A 12,500-nucleotide genomic window follows, 5' to 3' on the forward strand; every position below is an offset into this window, starting at 1 on the left:
GGAGGGAAAGTGACAGGGAAGGAGCCTAGATGAGAATGGGAATATGTCCAAAAATAAGGGAAAAAAGGGGAATATACGCAGGTTTTGATCTCTGTCTATATGAACTGAGATTTTTAAACGTTTTTTTTTTTTTTGTATTGTTAATTCCTTCAGTAATGGAATGTATTTTTATTATGTTTTTTCCCTTTTTTTTTATTTGTGTGTGTGTGATTAGATGATTTTATATGCTTTAGGAAGGATTTATGAAGGTCTGAAGATTAATGGTCAGAGTTTTCATTATTTTAATCCCCACATGAATTTCTGAAGTTGTATATAATCATCAAATACTAAGCAGGATGAATATTAAAACGTGTCGTGGTACTGAAGGGGTTCATGGTACGTCTGAAAATGCTTTGCTCTCTCAACACGACTGTCTGCAATGGTTATGAGGTCAAAAAGCGGGTTATCGAGAGTGTTTAGTCTATTAATAGCGTAGAAATGGTGTAATTGGTTTCTAGAACAGTTAAAAACATCATTGTAAATCGTTGCTAAAGTCATTAACCTCTTCAGTTCCATGACGCGTTTCCATATTTATTCTTGTTACTATTTGGCGATTTCATACAGCTTCAGAAACTTATGTGGGGATTATAAAAGTGAAGATTCTGGGCATTAATCTTCTAACCATCACAGACCCTTCCTAATGTAAATAAAATCGTCTATCTCTAACCAAAACTCAAAGTAAAAATGAATCCTAGTATTGACTGGGTTAAATATGACTCTCTCTCTCTCTCTCTCTCTCTCTCTCTCTCTCTCTCTCTCTCTCTCAAACCGTGCATATATCCATCGAGCCTTCCTCCTTTCACTTCAACCAAACTTCCTGGACAGCTTCCAATATCACAAGTTCTACTCTTTCTCCTGTACCTTCTCCTTCTCAACCTCGTCCTCCCACAAGCCTTTCCTGCCTCCCACTGCCCTATCTCCCAAGCATCTCCTAGTATCTGCGGCCTTATCCAGTCTCTTCATCACTGTCAAAGGCGGTAGGACAAAAATACATGTCCAAAGAGCCGCAGAATTCTCAACCGGGTACAAAATAACGGGAATTCGAAAGGGATATGTATGAAAAGAATACATGTACACATATACACATACACACAGTCCACTTCAAGTCCCTACGAATTAGTTAAGCTCCTGTGTGGGATAAGAGGACACGTTTTCAAGTCCCTCTGGCAGCGAGGTTCATAATTAGGAAGAAAGGTTTGCAAATGTTCCCAAAGGAGGATGGAGGATGAGTGTGTGGAGAGGAGGACGAAAGAAAACGGAAATCAGGTGGTAAGAGACTAAAAGAAACGCCGGAAGATACGAGGAGAGGGACACACTAGATAATATAAAAGGAAATGAAATAGGAAGGGAAGAAAAAGAAGAAGCTCCAGGAAATTGAGACTAGGTGTGTGTGTGTGTGTGTGTGTGTGTGTGTGTGTGTGTGTGTGTGTGTGTGTGTGTGTGTGTGTGTGTGTGTGTGTGTGTGTGGGATGGGGAGAGAGGAAGAGAAATGTCTAAGTGGTAAAAACTGTACCGAATATATATGAGTGAATTAAAGAGAAGTGGATCGTGAGAAAGTGAAATATCAGTCTGAGAGAGAGAGAGAGAGAGAGAGAGAGAGAGAGAGAGAGAGAGAGAGAGAGAGAGAGAGAGAGAGAGAGAGAGAGAGAGAGAGAGAGAGAGAGAGAGAGCAAACTTCCTCTCGACGTAAAATTAAATATACAAAAAAGAAAAGAATAAAATGAGTAAAGGAAAACATGCAAACTAGAGACATTTTTTTTTTTAAGGAGAAAATAGTTAATGAAAGCAATAAATTCAAGTTACGTTTGAGAAAAAAAAAAGGTAAAAATACCAAAATGAAAATAAAGTGTGAAAAAAAGAACCCAATATTATCAAACGAGAAAAAACGAAAAAGAATGAAAGAAAGTTAATAAGTTTGATAAATAAAAAAAAAAAAAATGGGCAATAAAATCAGTGTAGAAAAGCACGGAGAATAATTTACTAACATCTAATGAGGAAAATATAATGAAATGAGAAAAAAAAACAAAAAAAAATTTACTGAGAAAAAAAATAAAATGAGAAAAAAATTACTTACTGAGGAAAAACAATAAAATGAGAGAAAAAAAATTAGTGTCTACTGAAAAAAAGTGATAAAATGAGAGAAAAAAAATTACTTGCTGAGAAAAAAAATAACACGAAAAAAATACTGTCTGCTGAGAAAAAAAAAGAAAAAATGAGAAAAATAAATACTTACTGGAAAAAAAAAATTATAGAGAAAAAAATATATTCAGAGAAAAAAATAAAATGAAATAAAAAAAAACAAAAATTTACTGTCTACTGAGAAAAATATAAAATGAAAAAAAAATTATCTACCGAAAAAAAACAATGAAAAGGAAAGAAAATAAAGAAAAAAAAGTCTTCTCTATCACTCTCCAACACGTCCTCTCTATTTTCCTGGCAAGACAATCCTTCAGAGACAGAGAGAGAGAGAGAGAGAGAGAGAGAGAGAGAGAGAGAGAGAGAGAGAGATGTAAGGCGTGACGACCTCTCCTGTGCCTGCCTCCCTTCTCTCCCAGCTGTCCCGCCACACACCCACAACCAGCTGCCCCACCCACCCCCATCAGGAAACACCTCTTAACACCTCTCTGTCTTTCTCAATGTCGACAACAGCACTCGTATTTTCCCTCCAGAAGTTTCTCTCTCTCTCTCTCTCTCTCTCTCTCTCTCTCTCTCTCTCTCGTCCCCTCTCATATGTCACCTCCCCGCAATATATCATCTCTCTCTCTCTCTCTCTCTCTCTCTCTCTCTCTCTCTCCAGTCTTTATGGGTAGTTTTAAATTTTCCTAAGTAATATTGTGGATCTATCGTTCATTTCGACTTCAAAATTGTTCTCTATCGGGTCCATTTATAATTGTTTCCCTCTTCTTTTCAACACTAAGGAAGAAATTCGTGTCTCCCTATTTGCATTGTTACTCTGAAGGAGGTGAATTATCTGTAACTTCTTTATATTCTTTCCCTTGTTTCCTTTTGTTATATATTCAGTTTTTATTTATTTTTTTTTAAGCAGTTGAAATTTCTAAGTCGTGATCTTTATCCATATTTTTTTTGTTAGTTCATTTAATTTCATTTCTCATTTTTTTTTGTTTTCCTATTGCATTTTTTTCTTACTTTATTTTTAAGTTCTTGTCTTACACTTCCCTTTTATTCTGTTTAATTTCACTTTGTTTCGTTTGTTTCCAGATTTTACAGTTCTTTTTTATTTTATTTTCGGCATTCCTTTTTTCTCGCTCTCTTCTACTATCCCTACAATCACGTTTTGTTTTTTATTAACTTTTTATTACTATTTTTCTTAAGATGTTCACATTGCTGAGCCTCGATCTTTATCCTTAATCTTTTCATGTGTTTTTTTTTCTCATTCGTTCACTTCCTTTCATTTCTCAAAATTTTCTTTTCCTACTGTAGATTATTTTCTTCCACTTTCATTTTCAATCCTTTTTTTTATTAATTTTCTTTGATTCGACTTTGTTTCGTTTGCTTCCAGGTTTTTCATCTTTATTTTCGGCATTCCCTTTTCTCATTCTCTTTTACTATCCCCACGATCACGAATGGCCACGCGGATACGGAATCGAAGCAGTGAAGGAGTCTGTTTATATTCTCCTCTTTTACGAGCTTCACACGCACTGGAGGGAAGTGGCTGAAGGTCCTCGCCTAACCACTTCCTCTCACGTTCCCTTCTCTTCCTCTCCCTCTCAGCCTCACCCACTTCCAATACTGTTCCTTCAATTCTTCCTAACTTTTACTCACGCGATCTTTTGTTACTCCATCTTGATCTCAACAGTTTCTTTCTCTCCCATCCACGTTTCTTCCTTCTCTTCCTCTATCTCTCCTATTTACGTCTCTTCTTGCTCTTCCTCTCCCTCTCAGCCTCTTCTCTATTAAATATTGTTCCTTCATTTATTTTCCTAATTTGTACAGTCACAATGTTTTATTATTTCATCTAGATTTCCACCTTATCCTGCTCTCCCACCCACGTTTCTTCCTTCTCTTCCTTTTCCTCTCAACCACGTTTCATCCTCCTCTTCTTCTCCCTCTCAGCCTCTTCCCTACCAAATACTGTTCATTCATTTTTTTTCCTAATTTGTACACTCTCGATGTCTTACTACTTCATCTAGATCACACACACACACACACACACACACACACACACACACACACACACACACACAGCAAAGTATGAATAAGTACACGAGCAGTCATAGCAAAAAATCACAACTCATTGGCTCTCAACAATATACTTTTGTCTTATTCATTTTCTTTGTCATTTTCTTGATGTCTGGTATAATTTTTTTTTCTTTCACTTTCTTTCTCCATAATTCTTACAGCTAATATTTCTTTCTCCACTTTATTTCCCTCATATCTTCATTTTTACCCAAGATTGTTTATTGTTTTATTTTTTTTTTTCATCTACACCTCTTGTATCTTGACTCAACTACGTTTCTTTAATACCTCACTTAATCAAGCATCTTTCTTTTCCTTTCCTCGTCATTAAGTCTCTCTCTCTCTCTCTCTCTCTCTCTCTCTCTCTCTCTCTCTGTTCTTCCTTTATGTTCCTCCCAGCTTGTATACTTCCGAAAATTCCAGTCCACCTGGGAAGAAATTAATCACCAGGTTTTGTCCTCCCTCCTCCCTAGACACCAATATACTTTCCCTTTTTTCTTCTGTTCTTTTTTTATCTGCCATGAAGTTTTCTCTCCTTTTCTTTCTTTCTCCCTTGGGTACAATAAGTCTTTTTTCTTCCTTTCTTTCTTCACAATGGGTCAAGTTTTCTCTTTCTCTTTTTATTATTCCTCCAATCTCCAAGGTTTTGTTTTCCTTCATGGGCGCCAAAAAAAATCTTTACGCTCTCTTTCATTCTTTTATCTACAGTATTATTATTTTATTTTTCTTATGAAGTGCTGGTTTGTCTTTCTTGTGTTGTTTTTTGGGGGTTTATAAGCTTTGGTTCTTGGTCAAGTGCCAATTACCTTCCTTTTATTACCCGATTAATTTTTTTTTCTAACTTTTATATCTTTTCTTCTTTTTCCTTACAATTTGCCATCTGCCCATACACTTTCACAATGACGCAGCAAAGTATAAATAAATACACAAGTAACCATAACAAGGAATCACACCTAAATGGCTCTTAATATGATTTTGTCTTATTTTATCTCTTTTTACAGTCAAATCTCACTTTTTCTTTCACTTTTGACCTCTGAATCATTGCCAATTTCAATCACTGGCAATTCCTCATCAAACAAATCATTCTGAATAATACAATGTAACAAGACAAAACATTTTCTTTAACAATAACAAATCTGCGTAATCACAAAATATAAAACACATTGCAATATTTTCCTCCACGGACCTCAACAGATTCGCATGCAATGTTAAAACTTTGCAAAACACACACAAACACACACACACACACACACACACACACACACACATATACAAATACATTTCAAGCAGTATTGGTATGAAACGCTCCCAATTTAAATTCCAAAGTCTGAAATCAACTGAAAAATACTCCAAATAACTTAAGCTCCTCATCGACACATTGCAATATTACTCTCCACTGCCCTCAACAGAATCACATACAATATTAAAGCTTTTCAGTGAATAAATAAATAAATAAAAGAAAAAAAATACACATACAAATTTCAAACAGTATTGATATGAACACTCTCAATTTAAGTTCCAAAATCTGAAAGAAACTGAAAACACCCCAACAAACTTAAGCTCCCCATCGACACTGAGGCAGAAAAGGGCAAGACAAATAAAGAAAACTTATCCTCCAGCTCAGCCCAGTCTCCATAACTCTCCTATTCCCCTTTGATCCCTTCCATAACCCTTTTAGTTTCTTTGTTCTCCCTCGGATCCCTTTGTCGCTGCCTGGATCTCCTTTTTTACCCCTGGAGCATATTAGTTACTTTCTGGATGCCATTTATTCCATCTGGGCTTGTATTCCCAAACGCTGCACTCCCGTTCCACAATTTCAAGAGGGTTTATTTAGATTCAGAACAGTTTTTAAGGTGTTTTTATGGTTCTAGAGGCAGATTGACAAGATTTCTTTATTATTTACTAGAGAAATAGTCTTGAAAACCATGCTAATCATTTCTGTGGCCTTGGAAGATAGTTGTGGTGAGAGAGCAAAGCGTTTTTGAATACTTGCCCTGAATTCCGCATGTTACTCTCTTACATTCCTTAGTTGCCTCCCTGAACTTCCTCCGTCATCCTTGCATCATTTAATCACCTCTGAAATCCTCTTACTTTCTATGAATACTACAGTTACTCCCTTGATTTATACTTGTTCTTGTAGTTTTCCAGTCATTCTTGGAACTTTTTTTGTTACTTCTTAAACACTCATGATTTCCCACTTGATTCCCTTTAGTTATCCTTCAATTCTCCTGGTTATACTCCTGGATCTCCTTGTCACCTCCCCAGATCCCTAACTCTCTGCAAAAGCCAATCTGATCTTGTACCGCTGACAATCGGAAATAACGTCGCCAACTTTCTTTGTTTTATCCCAAACTTTTGGAATGAAATTATTTGTCACTTACCACCCTGTCTTCCATGCACCCTTCCTTCCATCCTTTACCCACACTCCCTTCCTTTCCTTCTCTCCCACACACACTTCCTTTCCTTTTCTCTCACACACCCTTCCCTCCCTCTTCTCCCACACACCCTTCCTTATCTCTTCTCCCCTTCTCCCACACACAGTTCCTTCCCTTTCCTCTCCCACATACAATTCCTTCTCTTCTCTCCCACACATCCTTCCTTCCCTCCTCTCTTCTCCTCCTCATTTCTTTGTGTCATTATATCAAGCATTCGTCTTCAAAACCAGCTGGCACAGGGATCAATGTCAATGGGAATAATGAATTTAGGGTTGATCAAAAAGGCTACAAACCTAAATAAAAGACATCAACATCTGTGAACTATGAAACCATTACTGTACAAGAAGATAAAGTATTGAAATTGTTGGGAGCTCATTGCAGGAGGCCAGCAGTGTTGTCTGTATATGGAAGACAATGTTGTATATCAAAAAAGTGCAAATTAACATGTTTGTCTCTTTTTCAGATGTGGACGTGGAATGAATGACTCGCAGGGCCCAGCAGCCTCCCTCCCACCACCACAGGTCTTCAGAATCAGCAAACATATTCACAAGAACAATCAACCAAGATTTACCACAAACAAATAAAAAATTGCTGCAAAAGAGTTTTCCATTCCCGTCTGGACGACAGCACCCAGCGGGCAGCCTCCACCTTGCCAGCCTGGGCCTCAAGGCTCAGAGTGACATGCTTTGCACATCCCAGGAATCTCATGTGATTGAAAAATATGTATTTTACAAATTTATTATTCAACAGTATAATGTCAAGCAACAGTTTCGTACAGAGGAGGCAGAGCAGATAGAATTTTGATGCAGTGTTGTGTTTTCCTTCCAATTATTACTCCTGTGTATATGTTACATAACCTAGTACACATAATCACTGTTGGGTGTTCCTGAACACAAGACACAGTATGAACATCTGCCCAGTCTGCCCCTGCAGGCGTGGGCGACACTCGTACACACGTACATAGACTCACTGCAGCCACTAGTCGACTCTCACTCCGCCGAAACAAAAACCTTCACATGTAAACAATTTCAATTCAAAGTAAAGAGATACAACTTACCTTATGAATTTACTTTTCCATATAACTGTATGAAAATACCTTTTATAACTGGTTATAACTCTTTGATGAATATAGTAGTATTCTAAACTGAAATGTGAACACAGTGTGCAGAAACAATGTTACAGGGGAAAGAGAACAAATGAATGCTAAGAATAACTACAGACAGCAAACATATGGAACAAATCCTACTCATCATTCAGTAAAGTATATAATATGCTGGGAAAGAAATTTACTTCATTCATCTTGGCCTACAAACATGAAAGAAAAGTTAGTACTAAAGAATGTAAATTGGACTAACCACAGTCTGGGAATTCAAACCTTATTTGCATATCATGTGGCAACAAATTGATGGATGACGCTTCATGCATCCATTGAATGTAGCACAGAGACTCAGAGGCAAAAAACAGGTATGATGGTAATAATAATAATGATAATCATATTAATAATAATAATAATAATGATTATAATAATGATAATAATAATAATGATAATATAGAGCTATGATGGAACAAATGGTTTCCTCAACAAGATATACTATCAAGAACCATGCATGTCATATAAAATTCATTTGATCCTTAGAGTGCATCATTACTATATACAAGTGCAAGCAAGTGTGCAATGCTGAATGGTCAGATGTTTGAACTTTGGGTTCCCATGGACTCCCATTGTGTGAACTGCATATCACGGCCTACAACTCACTGGCTAAGGAAGCAAATGGCAATAAGACATCCTACATCACACATTTGCCTCAACAACAACAGACACACGTCAGCCATAGCACCTTGAGCAGCTGTGGGGCGCGGGGCCACTTACAGTACCTTGAAGGGTCATCCTTGGTATCACAGCTCATCCATGTTTCCCACTCAGTGGCTCCTGTGATACATGAGGAAGCAAGTCCAATGCTAACCAGTCTAGAGAGGAAGCAGGTAATGCACTCCTTACACAGACAAGGAAGAATGCTTGACAAGCAAGCAACAACAACAATACAAAACTGTTCCAGATATGAAGCAAACAAGTCTATAACCCACCAATTGGCATAATGGGAACAATACTTAAGATCACACCAGCTTTAGGAAAGGTGTCATAATATACAGTAGTACACCTAGATGGCAAAGCAAACTCAAAACTAAAAGTCAAAACTATATGATAGAAACTAGAGTTTTTTCAGATACGCACCAGAGAAACAAACCTATACAGCCACTTGTATATTAAGAAGCAAAAGCAATCTATAATTTCATGGTTAAAATATACTCTCCAGTGCTAAAACAACAGCTGGCATGTAAAATATAACCAAAGCTAACCAAACCTGCCGAAGAATGTCTTCACGGCTCCCTCTGTGAGAGACAACCAAGAGAGACAGTCAGACCATGGAAACCTCACTGACAATGATATGTCAAGAAGACTCTAGACACGCAGACATGATGATTAACAGACCATCTCTGGGGTGACCCACAATAGACAAAGTAATGTAAATACACCAATCCCTCCTACCAAGTGTATTCCACATTCCTTTGTTGCATTCACTGAGTCAGTTCTTGATTATACTGTTCTGAAAACCTATAAATTTTTTGTCCACTACTTTAGTTACACACCACATCTCAAATAACTTCAATTGCAGCATGAAAGGGCTGCATATAGTGAAATGGCTACACTTGAAAAGCTTGAGATTAAAGTCATACATCATTCAGAGTTCAAGAAGTAAGAAGTATGCATCAAGAATCAACTCAGCACATCAGAAGGACCATGCCCTAAAAGCTCTCAGATTTCACGAGAGCAGAGCTGCTGGGAGATGATCCGAGCAGCCCGGCGTTGTCAGGCACACCTTGTAAGTTGGTGCCGTCATTACCGTCTACATGATCTGGGGTCTCACTCACCTGGCCAGTCGACTCCAACACACTGATGGGCTTGGCGACGGCAATAGACACAGTTCCCTTAGGGGCTCCCTTGAGGGCTGCCACTGCTTGATCCAGAGTGGCATTTTCCAGGTTGGTGCCATTGACGGCCACCAGGCGGTCCCCGGGGATGAGCCGGCCGTCCTTCTCGGCCACGCCTCCCGGCACTAGCGAGCGGATCACAATGACAGTCTCCTGAGGGTTCAGTGGGTCCTGGAGTGTCACAGAAACAAAGGGAATTAATCTCAAGGAAACATGTAGGGCAGACAGAGCAGATTATTCTCCTAGTTAATACTCTTTCAAGCAAAGGGTACAAGGGACATGTCTTTTTGTTATCCAAGTCTTATGATTGCCAACCTTCAACGTGGTCTTCATAATCCTGACAGTGCTGTTACTTGTGAATCTTATGTTCATTGCCTTAGAATGTTCAACCAAAGTCAGTTCTATACTGTTAATCATAATGTTCTGAATATATTGGAGAGATGTCTATGCAAGAGTACCACAGATGATGCTGACCAAGACAAAAAAAAACAGTTAAAAGCTAAGAAGGCAAAAGAAATCATTGGAAGCATCTCTTTAAAATGAGAGTATGTGTCTAGCAAGGCTGAATCAATGAATTTAGTGCTTGAAGAATAAAACTTTATGAGGATCAGCTAATATAAACATAACACTACCAAAGTAAGTCACAGAAACCCTAACTAAAATATCAACACTGGATTGGATGTTGTGAATGATGGCATGTATGATGACAGCAGGTGACGACCTGTGTCAGGTGTCGGCTAATGAGTGAGAATGGAAGGGTGAGACTGATGAAAAATTTCTAACAACAGTAATGTCACTCAATTATTATTCATTATATAACACAGCAAGCAGCTCTGAATGAGGAAGATCTTGACATCTTTTGCTGAGTGCACACAATATCAAGGTGTGAACTTAACACTCAACTTCATCTTCCCTTCCTGTGTGTGCATTTGTGCACAATTCAATAAGATATCTTCATTCACCTCATCAGGCATTCAGTTCTGTATGAAGTTTCATTTGCAAAAAATCAATGCAGTTCCTTACTGCATGTATATCAGTAATAATAATGTTATCATTTGTAAAGGTACACTAATAGTAAAATTCTATAAGCATGACTAATGAGTCATGTCACTGAGTAACTGGCAATCTGTTGGAAGGTGTAAACATCTACATATGGCATAACAAATTTTTTTTTCCCTCTGGATAATGCAATAGTGATCAACATTTCATGTCTTCTATCCAACAACAGGAAGCACTGAGCACTACTACATTGAGCCTCACGTTTCTATTAACAAATAACAATGAGAAAAGTAAAAAGATTTGTCTCTAAGACCAACAAAAGTGTTTGGGAGACATTTATATTTTTGAATGGCTTGCCACTTACTCAGAGATGCAGCCTACTGTCAGGAGGGCAGCAGGCAGTGGCATGGCTTTCTGAATGACAGCAAAAGACATTCAAACTCACCTGATAGTCCAGAATGGAGAAGCCCAGGCCTCTGTCACCCTTGGTGAGCTCAATCACTTGGCACTCGGAGCTCCACATGGCCAGGCCAGTGAGAGGCTCCAGGCTGCGGCTCTTCATCCTGTTGAAGGAGTTGTCATTGGTGGCTGCAGTTGCCGAGGAAGCCAGTGAGCCATCAGACTTGGCCTTTACCAGTCGTTCTGAGCCAGGGATAAGGTTCTGGAGGGATCCACCAAGGATGTTCTGAAAAACAAGCCAACTAATGAACAATATGTTTCAAAATTATATGAACAGTTCTATAAAAAAACTCACGTTATATATATAAGAGGATTACTGACTCCTGATTCTTCTCATAACTGTCCCTTCTATCAATAAAATCTCCATGTAAAACCAATAATAATACTAAGACAATACACTGTATCTATAGCTATGTATGTAGTACTACAGTGTCAGATCTCACTAACTGAAGTGCTTCTGAAAACAACCACAGAAAAGAATTTGAAAGACAGCACTCATTGCAATTGCCTCTTGCAGTGTGAGGTAAACAAACAAGATATTCTAATGTTTGTGTGGTGGAAAATTGGTTTGTGTGGAGTACATTGCATCCCTACAAGTAAAAACAATGTAGTGCTGCCAACACTCCAGCCAGGCAATAACACGTGTCTAACAACGTTCACCAAACATTTTCCAAAGCTTCAAATCTGATGCCATCCACACAGTCATCCTTGATTCTTAAGATTAATTTGTGTCATTTTGAGAGGGATGACACAGCCTTTGTGTTTCATTGCTAATTACTATAAATTTTGGCAGATAAGATCATTTACATATAAGATTCCTTTAGAGCGTCACTTAGGGTTCCATGTCTTGAACACCTTTCTATGTAGCTCATCCATTAGCTTTGGAAGAAAACTGGAGAATATTTTCACTATCTCCTGCTTTATTCAGTCACATACAATGCCAGCCAAAGATTATAGTTGCACTATATTAAATTTTGTTTACACACTTTTCAACTCAAATATGTTTCAGCATATTTTCTCAAAACAGATTTCTTTTTACTGTGTCTAAAATCCCCAAAACTTGTAATGTAAGGTTCTTGTCTATTTATAATATTATTTTCTAAAAAAAAAAAAATTCATTGTTTTATTTTCTATAGGGTGTGTGGGACAATCCCCATTATTTGTGTATATCTTAAGGATGATTTGAGTGTTGTTTTATACCCAAAATATATGAACTATGAAATGTTTTCAACTGTCATGAGACCAAAAGACAAGTGCACAGTTGCAATAGAAATGTGGTCCACTGAAGGAAGATAAAGGTTCTCTTGTCATGAATAGTGTTGGATAACATGATTTCTTCCTTCACCATAAAATACTGGACTTCCACTATGGTCCTGAGCT

The 12,500-nt window shown here is 37.8% G+C and overlaps 1 protein-coding gene and 1 long non-coding RNA gene across 4 annotated transcripts in view; one reads left to right on the plus strand and one right to left on the minus strand.

The window, feature by feature from the left end:
- Positions 1-7,728, plus strand: part of LOC123513002 — a 61,021-nt gene extending 53,293 nt beyond the window's left edge. For both annotated transcript variants that reach the window (XR_006677233.1, XR_006677232.1), the window contains one exon: positions 7,135-7,728. This is a non-coding gene — a long non-coding RNA (uncharacterized LOC123513002). The remainder of the gene's footprint in view (positions 1-7,134) is intronic.
- LOC123512999 (multiple PDZ domain protein-like) overlaps positions 1-12,500 on the minus strand; it is a 945,060-nt gene that overhangs the window by 317,554 nt on the left and 615,006 nt on the right. For both annotated transcript variants that reach the window (XM_045269789.1, XM_045269790.1), the window contains 2 exons: positions 11,107-11,346; positions 9,603-9,833 (listed from right to left, as the gene is read on the minus strand). In XM_045269789.1, the coding sequence (XP_045125724.1) occupies positions 9,603-9,833; positions 11,107-11,346 (471 nt within the window). The remainder of the gene's footprint in view (positions 1-9,602; positions 9,834-11,106; positions 11,347-12,500) is intronic.

Source organism: Portunus trituberculatus, chromosome 35, assembly GCF_017591435.1.
Source record: "Portunus trituberculatus isolate SZX2019 chromosome 35, ASM1759143v1, whole genome shotgun sequence".
NCBI classification, from domain to species: Eukaryota; Metazoa; Arthropoda; class Malacostraca; order Decapoda; family Portunidae; genus Portunus; species Portunus trituberculatus.